Raw genomic sequence first — 13,074 nt, 5'->3', positions numbered from 1 at the left:
AACCAGTGAATGAAAGTTCCAGTGAATGAAAGTCTTAACGCTACAGCATACAATGACATTCTAGATGATTCTGTGCTTTCAACTTTGTGGCAACAGTTTGGGGAAAGCCCTTTCCTGTTTCAGCATAACAATGCCTCTGTGCACAAAGCAAGGCCCATACAGAAATATTTTTTTGAGATTGGTGTGAAAGAACTTGACTGGCCTGCACAGAGCCCTGACCTCAGGCCCCCTGTTCAATGGAGTTATCGCCGAACATCAGTGCCCTACCTCACTAATGCTCTCGTGGCTGAATGGAAGCAAGTCCCTGCAGCAAGGTTCAAACATCTAGTGAACAGCCTTCCCAGAAGAGTGGAGGCTGTTATAGCAGCAAAGGGAGGACCAACTCCATATTAATGCCCTTGATTTTGGAATGAGATGTTCAACAAGCAGGTGTCCACATACTTTTGACCATGTAGTGTATTTCAACTTGTCTAGGAATAGCCTAATATTGGCTTTCAGTAAGGCGAAAGTATAAATAGTATCAATAAGAACCATGAACTGCATGCAGACATTTTAATTAACTGATGTATTTGGCAATTTATCAATTCATTGGCGCACTATCATTTACTTAATCTTTTAAAAAAGACAAATAGTCACTGGGAACGTTGATATATGACAAAACGGATAGGACTTTGTTTGCATAACACTTTGTAGCACTTTGTACATAGCTCTTTGTATCAATTTGTTCTCATGTTCTTGCCCAAACTGGGTGCAGCACCGTAAAACTCTGTAATATCCCTCAAAACACAGTGATGACGAGTCACACTAGATAAATATTATCAAAGGACCTGGGAGTTTGTATTAAAAAAAATATATTAAAAAACGGTAGGTTTTTGGGACTGGAATAATAACCTTCCCGCCAAGTAAAAATGATAGATATGGCAGATTCGGACAAGATAGGGCTTTAACTAACTACCTGTAATAGTAGTACATCACTGTAATAGCGCAAACAGTCAAAGAGATTTGGGCCTGAAGCTCTTCGTCTGGCTTGGCTTTGTCTCCGTCTCTCGGCTTCTGTGAATTGGTGATAGCATCTTCCCTTTTATCTTGTTTTTAATTCCCCGGTGGTTGCAGCCCCGTGGCCCCTGGTGACGCATGGCCTTCATCAGAACCCTCCAAACAGGTGGGGCGTGTCAAGACACTGTCAGAGCGTTATGCATGTTGCGCAAATCCCTCTGCGCCGGGCAGATGTGTCTGCGTGATGGACACCGGAGACCTGCCTCACCCCTCTTGAAGTCCTCTCTCTCCACTCTCTGCTGTCTCCCCGGGGATTCCTGCTCTCACTGTATCTATATACTGGGAGTTTGATCGATAACTGTTACACTGACACGCTTAGCCTACTAAGTAACATGTCAAGGGTTTTTCGTCAGTGTTGATAGAGGTTGAATCATGAAGTCAGTTGCCTTTTTAAACCGAACAATCTCTTCAGATTCTGCCGTTCTCCCTTTTTCTCTGTTTTGCGGAGGTGCTGCTTGCTGCTAGTCCATAAAGGACAAGAGAACAGCAAAGGATGCTTCCACATGCATATCAGTCATCTTCCTTCTCTTATTCCTATTCCTCCTCATCTTCCTCTCCATCCTCTTCCTGCTCCTCCCTAAGAGAACAGAACATTTCAACCCTGTATTTTGTACCATGTTTTTATTCTTACACTAATGTGATGGCGCACGTTGCTGTGTTGTAGCTGTAGCCTATTCCTTTATCATCAATACAGTGCCATCACTCACCACCATGGCATCTTGATACCATAAATGCCTGTTGTGACAGAACACCGGCTTCAAAGGGAATGTGATTCTATTTGAATTGATGGAGAGGAACAGATGGAGAGATGGAGAGTTCCATATCACCAGATGTGATTTACTGAGTTCACATCACAGTGCTCTATTTGCTGTTCTTTGAACCTCCTCTTTCTCTGATTTTAGGATGGCCCATGTTCTCCAGTTTGACGAACAAACCAGGAAAGTCAAGGATGCCAACATGCAGGACGAAGACACGTTTGAGATCTCCGATCCACGAAACCCCGTCAACAAACGGCGGAGAGAGGAGAGCAAGAAGATCATGAAGGAGAAGAAGGCCAAGAGGTGAGGGGTTAGGGATTAGGCATGGAGATTAACCCCAACCATGTGACTGACCAGGCCTCTCCTCTCTTCCTCTCTAACCTACCACTTCAAAACAACTGTCTCTCCTGAGAGAACTTTGAACCTTGGAATGCCATGAACATCCAAAACAAAGTTATTTCTGAGAAGCTGTCGGAATCCATTCACATCTGAACGAAGGGAACGGCTAACACAGGGCCAATGTGACTTCAGCCCATCAGGGTTATCCCTCAAATAACAAGGAAACGCACATGACCTGACAGCTATAGCTAATCTAAAACTATCCGTCATCAGGACATAGTGTCATTTTGAACTGGAATGTGAACCCACATTTCCAAGAATAGGTAAATTTTCTGTCGTACAGTACTGTATGTTGTGATTGCGGGAGTATTGGAAAGTAAAGGTGAAAAGGGGTTGAGAAATGCCCAGGGATCCAGGTAAAGTAGTAGTGGATGATGGATGATGGATCCCAAATCATTGACGACAACATGTCTGATGACCAATGTTGTGAACATGTACGGATAATAAATGTACCTTTTTTGTCATAAGGCACACATTCCTTTTGATGTTTGCAGCTGTGTTTGTATTCCTCTCTGAGCTTGCTGCGTTTTAAGAACTCCTCAACCATTGGCTTGGGCAGGTGAGCGCAACATGGAGGATGCGCACTGGGATTTTCACGTGTCCCAGTTGTTTACTGTCCGTGGAGGCGAGGAGAGGAACCCAACTCCAACTATTTACATTGGACTATTTTTACTCGTTTAGCAGATGTTCTAATCCAGAGCGATTTACAGTTAGCGGATTCATCTTAAAGGTAGCTAGTTCTAGTAAGCGACAGGAATGTCCTTAGTAAAGCAGCGGTCAGCAAAGTCGGCTCTGGTAAGCAAAGGCAAGTGTGACTGTTCATGCAAGAAGGGCAACTACCGAGATGGAGAGGAAACCAGCACGCCACCGTATGCTTTTGAGATTTAAGGAGAGAAGATTATGAGAGGAAGTTACTTTAAACGACTGAGAGAGATCCACCCAGAATGTGTTATGAAAACCTTGACTATGGTGAGGAATGAGCAGTAAGCCGAAAAGGGAGGAGAGACAATGGAACACAGTAGCTGCTGCAGTAGTTTCCCCTTTACATTGATCTAAGGTCAGTTTAGCGTTGTTCCCCTATAGTTAATATCAGTATCTGGAGAGGGTAAGCTGATCCTGTATCTGTGCCCAAAGCCAACTTTTCCTCATATCTGATATAACAGCAGCTGAATAGACAGAGCCAGCCAGTGTGACTTCACATGACTGGAATCATAAAAACAGCTCTCCAGCAGAAGTTGTGAAAACTGGTATTAAAGCTCGATTAAGTCCCTGACTCTGTCTTTATTTAAGCACCATAGTTGTATTCCAAATGGCATCCTTTTCCCCATATAGTGCACTACTTGTGACCAGGGCCCATATGAGCCTGGTCAAAAGTAGTGCACTGTATAGGGTGAAATTTGGGATGCACATTGAGTCAGTCTGTAGGGCTTCCTCTCCTCTCCGTTCCAACCCTGTCAGTTAAAACAGTCAGGCAGGATATGATCTGCCTTCACCCAGCCATTTCACAGTCATTTCACCAGATTGACGCAAGGAACACATAGCTGTGGTGAAATCGAACTAGTGACAATCGAACCTCCTTGCCTCTCTTTTTTTTAATGTATCGCTCCTTTCATATTCCATCAACTGAGAGCCATGGGCTCTGGTAAAAGAGGGTGGTTCTGGTCTTATGTCATAGTGTACTATATGGGGATGCAATGTGGTGGTTCTGGTCAAAAGTAGTGCACTACACAAAGATTAGGGTGGCATTTAAGACCAGACTAGCCTCTCTGCTTTAATGTAGTGGTTTTGTTAGGGTAAATGATGTAGATTTGCCATGTGTGTGACCAGGAGCAGAGTTTGGCCTGCAAGCCACCTTTTACTGCTCTTCTGGGTTCATGCTTAACTTCTCATATGGAACAGGAAGGAGAGTTAATGTTCCACTATGAGCCTGGTCGCCCAGCCACGGCCTGGCCCGAGTCTGAGCTGCTGCTGCTGCTAATGTAAAACAGGTGAGAGGCACCATGCTTCAGTTAGACTACCTACTGTAGCCATGCCAGTGGCTGGCCAATGGTGGGTCACAACCAGTGGTGTAAAAATACTTTAAAACTATGTAAGTCGTTTTTTGGGGTTTCTGTACTTTTTATATTTTTGACTACTTTTACTTCTCTACATTCCTAAAGAAAATGATGTACTTTTTACTCCATACGTTTTCCTTGACACCTAAAAGTACTTGTTACGTTTTGAATGCTTAGCGGGACAGGAAAATTGTCCAATTCACACACTAATCAGGAGAACATCCCTGGTCATGGTCATCTCTACTGCCTCTTATTTGGTGGACTCAAATGCTTCGTTTGTAAATTGTTGTAGCATGCCCCTGGCTATCCGTAAATTTAAAAAATATATTTATAATTGTGACATCTGGTTTGCCTAATCTAAAGAATTTGAAATTATTTATACTTTTACTTTTGATACTTTTAAGTATATTTTAGCAATTACATTTGCTTTTGATACTTCGGTATATGAAAAACCAAATACTTTTAGACTTTCACTGAAGTAGTATTTTACTGAGTCATTTTCTATGAAGGTATCTTTACTTTTACTTAATTATGACAACTCGGTACTTTTTCCACCACTAGTTGGTCACAACCGATTCCTTTTTGGCTTGTGCGTGGCTGATATCAATATTGTCTCTTGGCTAGAAATCATTTCTGTTTACAAAAGCTCTCACAATATTGTGCAGAACAACAAAAAACAAATAGACATGAAACAGTCAAGAAATTGAAATATAAGGAGCTAGCTACTGTATTAGCTTGATCGAATTATCAGCTGAGAATACAAAAATAGCTTAAGCATAAAGTCATAGTCCCCAGATGATGAGACGCGATTTGTCCGCCGTCCCATTGTGACATATACAATAGCTACTGGCTCCGAGACCCCCCTCCGCAGGGGACACAAAGCCCGAACGCACACCTCACCACAATTCCAACCAACGCGGCTCCAGTACGTACACGTCCTCTATTCATTTAAATGGGTCGACGGTTGAAGAAATTGCTTGAATATTCTAGAACATTGCCATGCATACGTGTACAGGTTTTGGACTATGATTAAACCCTTTAGCCTTAACATGGAGACATCCTAGCGGTGGTTGGAGAGGGTACAAAGGACAAGACGATGCCACTCCAGCCCAGCAACACCAGCAGAATACTTAACATTCCCTGGCTTGACCTTGCTGTGGCTAGCTCTGGGCAGGAAATACCACACTCATGGTTGCTGCTGTCTGTCTGAACGTCCATCCATCGGTCACGTGACTGCTGGGGATGAGATTTGAGGTAATTACGTTATCATGCTCCACCACCACCATGTTCTCTGCCCTTGTGGACGGCGGTTACAACTAGCAGACTAATCCTTCTGCTCTCCTAAAAAACACAGTATGTGTGTGTCTGAGCTACATCAGGTTGGCTGGGAAGGATGGCTACTTTTACTATATTATTTTTCTTTTTTGGGGGGGAGGGTCGGATAACATTACAGTTTACCTTGGGCTCTACAGGGCTTTGATGCTGCTTCCCTCAACCCTTCAGATGAGTTTTCCTGCCCATTTCCTGTTGCATATAATGTAAATAACTTGTAACACACACACTCCTGCTCCATGGTTTTACTGCACATTTAGCATTCCAATGACCTGTGACCCCCTCCTCCTCCTCCCAATACACACACACCCTTTCCAGTGACTTTGTAAAGGTATTTTAGTTTGACCTTGCTTCTGATCTACCCTCACCCCCACCAATTTGACATGTTAGGAAATACAGCCTTCCTCCTTGTGTGCTCTTACCCCTGTGTGGCCGGGGAGGTGTGGAGCGGCATAGGAGGACCAGGATGTGGAGTGGGACACATGTCTGACCTCTAACCCCTAGCCATGAGTCCTCACAACCTGGCCAAGTCCCCTGTGTGAGAGGGAACAACCTGGCAGTACGGGGCAGGAGCTGTGTGTGTGTGTGCCTGTGTCCATGCGCAATTAGAAGGGATGGATAGCGCACCTAACCTAATCGCCCCTTGGTGACTGTGTCTTTCTCTTTTGCCCTATAGCAGGGGCTTCCCAAAAGTCGGTCCTGGGGCTCCCCCTGGGTGCACGTTTAGTTTTTTGCCAAAGCACTACCCGGCTGATTCAAACTTTGATGATGAGTTGGCTCTTTGAATCAGCTGTGTAGTGCTAGGGCAAAAACTAAGAGGTGTGTGGGGGGTGGGGGGGGGGCTGCTATAGGCCATGGGAATAGGGTCACCAGAGCATGTCCATAAGAAGGGAGCCCATTTGTGTTGATATTAGGGTTATTCATGAGTTGGAGAGAGCGAGGTCTGAGGGGAAATGCCACTCTCGGTCTCTGTAGCCTATCATAAAGCAGTATGACCTTGGTGCAACATCCAGCACTATTATTTCAATAGCCTGAATTAAACGGTGAGTGCATTCGCTGAATCTGAGCCATGTGTACTGTGCTTTTACTACCTCTGTCTGTCTTTCTAGGTCTCTGTGACCCTCTCTGTCACAGTGCCCTGTTCCTTACTACCAGAGCTGTGTTGCTGACAGTCTATCTGCTCATCTGAGTCTTCGTATTCTAATGGCCTCATGGTGAAAAAAAGAGGGGGTAGTTAAAGTCAAACAGAGGTAGACAGGGCCCCTGTTCTTTTAATAGGGTTAACCTGTATAAATGTCCTCGTGTCACAGACGATATTTCACTGCCACTTTCTGAGATGTATTTTTCACCAGCAGGTTTTTCCTCTCTTCCCCTCCTTCGTCTTCTCCTCTCTGTAATGAAAATGTGATTCTCCAAATCATATTGGATTTGTCACATGCGCTGAATGCAACTGGTGTCGACTTTACCGTGAGATGCTTGCTTACCAGCCCTTCCCGACGATGCAGAGTTTAGAAATTAAATAGTAACACAAGGAATAGAATAAAATACACAATGGAGCTAGAGTATATACAGGGAATACCAGAGGTCAGAGGTCTTTGAGGTAGATACACCATGTGGCCAAAAGTATGTGGACACCTGCTCGTCGAACGTCTCATTCCAAAATCATGGGCATTAATTTGGAGTTGGTCCCCCCCCCCTTTGCTGCTATAACAGCCTACACGTTTCTGGAAAGGCTTTCCACTAGAGGTTGGGACGTTGCTGCGGGGACTTGCCTCCATTCAGCCACGAGCATTAGTGATGTTGGGCAATTAGGCCTGGTTTGCAGTCGCCGTTCCAATTAATCCCAAAGGTGTTTGATCGTGTTGAGGTCAGGGCTCTGTGCAGGCCAGTCAAGTTCTTCCACACCTGTCGCGACAAACCATTTCTGTATGGACCTCGCTTTGTGCATGGGGGCATGGTCATGATGAAACAGGAAAGGGTCTTCCCCAAACTGTTGCCACAAAGTTGAAAGCACAGAATCGTCTGGAATGCCATTGTATGCTGTAGAATTAAGATTTCCCTTCACTGGAACTAAGGGGCCTAGTCCAAACCATTATTCCTCCTCCACCAAACTTTACAGTTGATACTATGCATTCGGGCAGGTAGCGTTCTCCTGACATCTGCCAAACCCAGATTTATCCATCAGATTGCCAGATGGTGAAGCGTGATTCATCACTCCAGAGAAAACATTTCCACTGCTTCAGAGTCCAATGGCTGCGAGCTTTACTCCACTCCAGCTGACGTTTGGCATTGCACATGGTAATCTTAGGTTTATGTGCAGTTGCTCGGCCATGGAAACCCATTTCATGAAGCTCCCAACAAACACTTCTTGTGAGGCAGTTTGACAGTTGGTAGTAGTGTGTCAACCGAGGACAGACTATTTTTAAGTGCTACATTCGTGCTTCAGCACTCTGCGGTCCCGTTCTGTGAGCTTGTGTGGCCTACCAGTTTGCAGCTGAGCCGTTGTTTCCACTTCACAATAACAGCACTTACAGTTGACCAGGGCAGCTCTCGCATTGCATATTTTTGACAAACTGACTTGTTGGAAAGGTGGCACTGACTTGTTGAATGGTGCCACATTGAAAGTCACTGAGCTCTTCAGTAAGGCCATTCCACTGCCAATGTTTGTCTATGGAGATTGCATGGTTGTGTGCTCAATTTTATACACCTGTCAGCAACGGGTGTAGCTGAATTAGCTGAACCCACTCATTTGAAAGGGTGTCCACATACCTTTGTATATATAGTGTCGGCGGGGCATTTTGGCGGTGCATTTACCATACTAAGCGGTGATGCAGCCAGTCAAGATGCTCTCAATGGTGCAGCTGTAGAACGTTTTGAGGATCCGAGGGCCCATGCCAAATCTTTTCAGCCTCCTCAGGGGGAAGAGGCTGTGATGTGCCATCTTCACAACTGTGCGGGTGTGTGTGGACCATGTTAAGTCCTTAGAGATGTGGGCGCCAAGGAACTTGAAGCTCTCAACCCGCTCCACAACAGCCCCGTTGATGTGGATGGCGTTCTCTCCCCTTTTTCTCCTGTAGTCCACGATCAGTTCCTTGGTCTTACTGACGTTGAGGGAGAGGTTGTTGTCCTGGCACAACACTGCTATGTCTCTGACCTCTTCCCTGTAGACTAATTCATCGTCATCGGTGATCTGGCTTACCACTGTTGTGTAGTCAGCAAACTTGATAATGGTGTTGTAGTCGTGCGTGGCCACACAGTCGTGGGTGAACAGGGAGTACAGGAGAGGACTAAGCACACACCCCTGTGGGTCTCCCCCATGTTGAATGTTGGCATGAAGGAGGTGTAGTTGCCTACCCTCACCACTTGGGGCCGTACTGTCAGGAAGTTCAGGATCCAGTTGCAAAGGGGAAGGGGTTCAGTCCCAGGTTCCCCAGCTTGGTGATGAGCTTGGAGGGGACTATGGTGTTGAACGCTGAGCTGTAGTCTATGAACAACATTCTCACATAGTTACTTCCCCTCTTGTCCAGGTGGGAGTGGGCAGTGTGAAATACAATTGAGACCCATTGCTGGGTTTCCAATTGTAATCGGTTATCATCTGCAAACCCTGCCACATACAACGATCATCGGAGCCGGTGTAATAGGATTCCACCTTTTTGATCCTATATTGTCCTTTTTCATGTTTGATCGTAGTGGGCTTTCTTATATGTGCCCATGTCCCTTTCCTTGTAAGTGGTTGCTCTAGCCTTTAGCCCATATATTGCCTGTAATCCATGGTTTTTGGTTTGGATACGTTCATATAGCCACTGTGGGGACTACATCGTGTATGCACGTTTTTGATCAAACCCGTGACTGTTAACTCCTCAATGCTATCAGAGGAATCCCAGAAAAAAAAAAGATCCCAGGCTGTACTAGCAAAACAGTCTTGTAGCCTCGTGTCTGTGTCATCCGACCACTTCTGTATTGAGTGCATCATTTGTACTTCCTTTTTGAGCTTTTGTTTGTAAACAGGAAACAAGGCAATGAAGTCATGGTCAGATTTGCCGAAGGGAGGACGAAGGGAGGGCCATGTATGCATTTCTGTGGGTAGAATTAAAGTGGTGTAGAGTTTTAGCGCCCCTAGTGGCGCAAAGGCGTGTTGGTAGAAGTGAGGTGGAACGGTTTTAAGTCTTCCCGCGTTAAGGTCTCCGCCCACCAGAAACACTGCCTCTGGGTGAACGGTTTGTTGTTTGTTTATGGCTCCATAAACGGCTTGTGGAGGGATGTAGACCGTGGTGATATTTACGGATGAGAACTCTCTTGGTAGATTAAAGGGTCTGCAGCGTACCATGAGGTACTCTATATCAGGTGATCAAAAGCTCGAGATGTTCTTCACTTGAAGCAGCACAGGAGTTGTTATTTATTAAAAAACACACTCCACCTCCTTTCGACTTCCCCGAAGCCACCGTCCGATCCTGCCGCTGCATGGAGAATCCACAAGAGTACTACGTGCACAGCGCCATCATCCAACCACGTTTCAGTAGGACATATAATATGGCAGCTTTTCAAGTCTCTGATAGGAGAATGTTGAACGAATCTCATCCGTCTTGTTCTCAAGTGACTGGACATTTGCCAATCGAAGGGAGGGGAGTGTCGTTTGTTCTTCTCTTCGCCTCAATTTCACCAGGACTCCACCTCATCTCCCATGTCTACGCTTGCAGCTTTTTGGTAGCCCATGGAACAAGGAATAGGGTCCGGTATGAACAGTGGAACAGCTAAGTCGGAGTTGAAGTCGTATTTGAAGTTGAAATCAAGATTAGTTACTGTCGATCTGAGGTCCAGAAGTGCTTGGCGGTCATGTGAAAATAGTATGAACTTTCTTTTACTAAAGACCAACACAATCAAAGTCTCTATATAGCAGAGTTGAGTTCTTGCATTTACAGTGGAGCCAAGGGAGCGTGTGCCGCTGGTAAAACTCTCTGGATGATGAAGTATTAGAGAGCATTCACTGGCTTCTTCCACACGCCTGACGGGTCTACTGAGACCTGGGGTTTGTCGCTCCTGTGCAGCTTGTCCTTCCTCATCTTCTCGGGCAAAAACGACCGCCTATTCTTTTTTTTTATAGGGCACTACTTTTGACCAGAGCCCACTATTTCTTGTAGTGCACATCATTTGGACCACATCCCCTATTGTAAATGTACTACTATTGAGCAGAGACCTTTTTAAAGGGGCAATCTGTAGTTGAAACAATAACAAAGCAGTCCCACTGCCTCTTTTCTGGTTAAAACCTGAGGGACGAGTCTGGAGAAATATAACCCCTGACCATCTAAGGACTGACCATCCAAGATATCAACATCATTTGTAAGCATGTTTCGAGGCTATAGTGTTTGTTTACGTGTACAATGTTTACAGACATTGGAGTAGAACAATCTTCTATTTGGGGTTCCGATGGGGTACGACAGTTGAACTGAGCTCGTGAGGCATTTATATGCTATATTCGTCAAGAATCAATGGGTATATACTGTGTAATTCATTTGTTAAGTCCAAGAATGTATTGTATCAACTTCAGATTGTCCCTATAAGGCTTAGTTGACTACATGCACTAGGAGGGGGATAGGGCTCAGAGGGTGTCATTTGACCCAGAGACTCAGACACCTTGTTAAAGAAGTGCCACTGGAGGGGCATATGTCAGGAGAGATGCCAACCTGGGGAATGTGATATAGCGGGGGGGGGGGGGTACTGGAGCATTAACAAAAAACACAGAGCTTCATTCCCCCTGCAAGGCCTTTCCAGACGCTGGATCCAAGAGAGGCCAGGCTGCCTGCACACGAAAACCCCCACAACCAGAGGTATTGGACGAGACTGATCAGGAATGAAGACTATTTCCCCAAAATCTTAAAGCATAGAAAGGAACCAGTCAAAACAATAAATTAAGCCCAAGACTACAACCAAAGACCAAGGTTAAACTCTAAAAAGGAAACCTCAGAAATATTCTACCTCGGACTGAATGAGCATTTTGCATTAAATTACACGCTGGACGGTTGTTATCTAACCCACCCATTGGAGACTGTAAAAATATTTCCATTTAAGGTAATGCATGAATTTATTCCATAAATCCGAGAGACGATTCTTGGAAAGGGGAATTTATATTTGACATGACTATATTGGTGCTGTTTTGTGAGGATGGTGTTGAACTCTGAAGGAAGTCTGTAGAAATTAGACCTGGCTGTTGGAATCTGAGTATGACTCTGGTCCCCAATGGAGAAGGCCAAGTCAGGAACCCACAAAGGAATCCTGCTCATTGAAAAGGATGACTCCTTCTTGTTCTGAGCCCCTAACAACGGCTGAACAGGTGATACAATTCATGTATCATTGCATCGGTTCACACTATTGTGACCTTTAACAACAGCAATCACCATTGAGGACATTGTGTAACATAGGCCTAAATACTGCATTGAACATTTGATTGAATGAGATCTCTCTCCACCCATGACTACTGACTCAGAGAAAACCGTTCACCTGTAAAACTGTCTGTCCCCGTCATGATTTAAATGTATTTTTAATGACATTGGCCTTCTCTTTAACCTTTCAGTCCACCAACCACGCTAGTAATCAAGCATCTCTAAACACAGTATTGTGTTTCTCAACTTTCTCCTCTACTGTATCAGTGACTGTCCTGTTTATTGATGCTGGAACAGACCCTTTCATTGGAACAAATATAGATGACATGCCGGTACTGTAGGCCAACCCTCCCATCTTCACCTGTCCCTTAGTTGGCAGAACAACAACACCTTGTGACCCAACACGATGGCTCTTCTCTCTAAAATGCTAATAGTTTGGGATTTCCATGAATGCAGGAAATGTCTGAAATGGAGATGTGTCATTGGCCCGTCGCTTTGAGGGCCTATCACTCTCCACTTAGCCAGCCAGGTGTCGTTGACCTTTCCGGTCCAAACATTGCTACAGCAGTCAGTGTGCTGTTATTTCTTTTTCTCTCTATAATGCAAATTGTTTTTGTTTTCGGTAGGAAAAGCCGGGGGCTGGAATGGAGATGTCCATTCCACGTTAGTGTTGTGTCATGGGCCTATCACTCTGAAGTCCTTTCACTCTCACAAGAGCCAGCTGAAACGATCCAGTCGGAAACATTGCTACAGTATACAGCGGTATTTATCTTCTTTCTATGCACACTGGCCAGGTGTCTCTCTATCTCTCTCACAGTCTCCCAGTGACTGGTCCCCGTCCAGATTAGAATCTAAGGTATGTAACCTGGGCAGTCCTGTGCGGTGGACCAAGCCAGGATATAAAAGACATTGATGGTCAAGAAGCGAGTGGATGCCTACATGATATTGACTGTGACTGAATGCGCACCTTCATAAAGTGTGTGGCAGTGGTATTTTGGTCATGTTCATTCAGGTAGCTACTTCAAAGGAAAGGCTCTCTCTTCTCCCTCTTTCTTTTTCTGCCGCTCTATCTATTTTTTAATTTTTTTTAAAAATCTT

At 44.9% G+C, this 13,074-nt stretch overlaps 1 protein-coding gene across 2 annotated transcripts in view; it reads left to right on the top strand.

The window, feature by feature from the left end:
• The window catches only part of cwc27 (CWC27 spliceosome associated cyclophilin), a 48,732-nt gene extending 45,253 nt beyond the window's left edge, over positions 1-3,479 (top strand). For both annotated transcript variants that reach the window (XM_036977582.1, XM_021602965.2), the window contains one exon: positions 1,959-3,479. In XM_036977582.1, coding sequence (XP_036833477.1) covers positions 1,959-1,982 — 24 coding nt within the window. In that variant the 3' untranslated portion in view covers positions 1,983-3,479. The remainder of the gene's footprint in view (positions 1-1,958) is intronic.
• The last annotated feature ends 9,595 nt before the right edge of the window (positions 3,480-13,074 follow it).

The sequence above is a fragment of the Oncorhynchus mykiss genome, chromosome 5, assembly GCF_013265735.2.
Source record: "Oncorhynchus mykiss isolate Arlee chromosome 5, USDA_OmykA_1.1, whole genome shotgun sequence".
NCBI lineage: Eukaryota > Metazoa > Chordata > Actinopteri > Salmoniformes > Salmonidae > Oncorhynchus > Oncorhynchus mykiss.
Note: the sequence above shows the minus strand (reverse complement) of the source record. Positions and strands in the feature narration are given on the sequence as shown.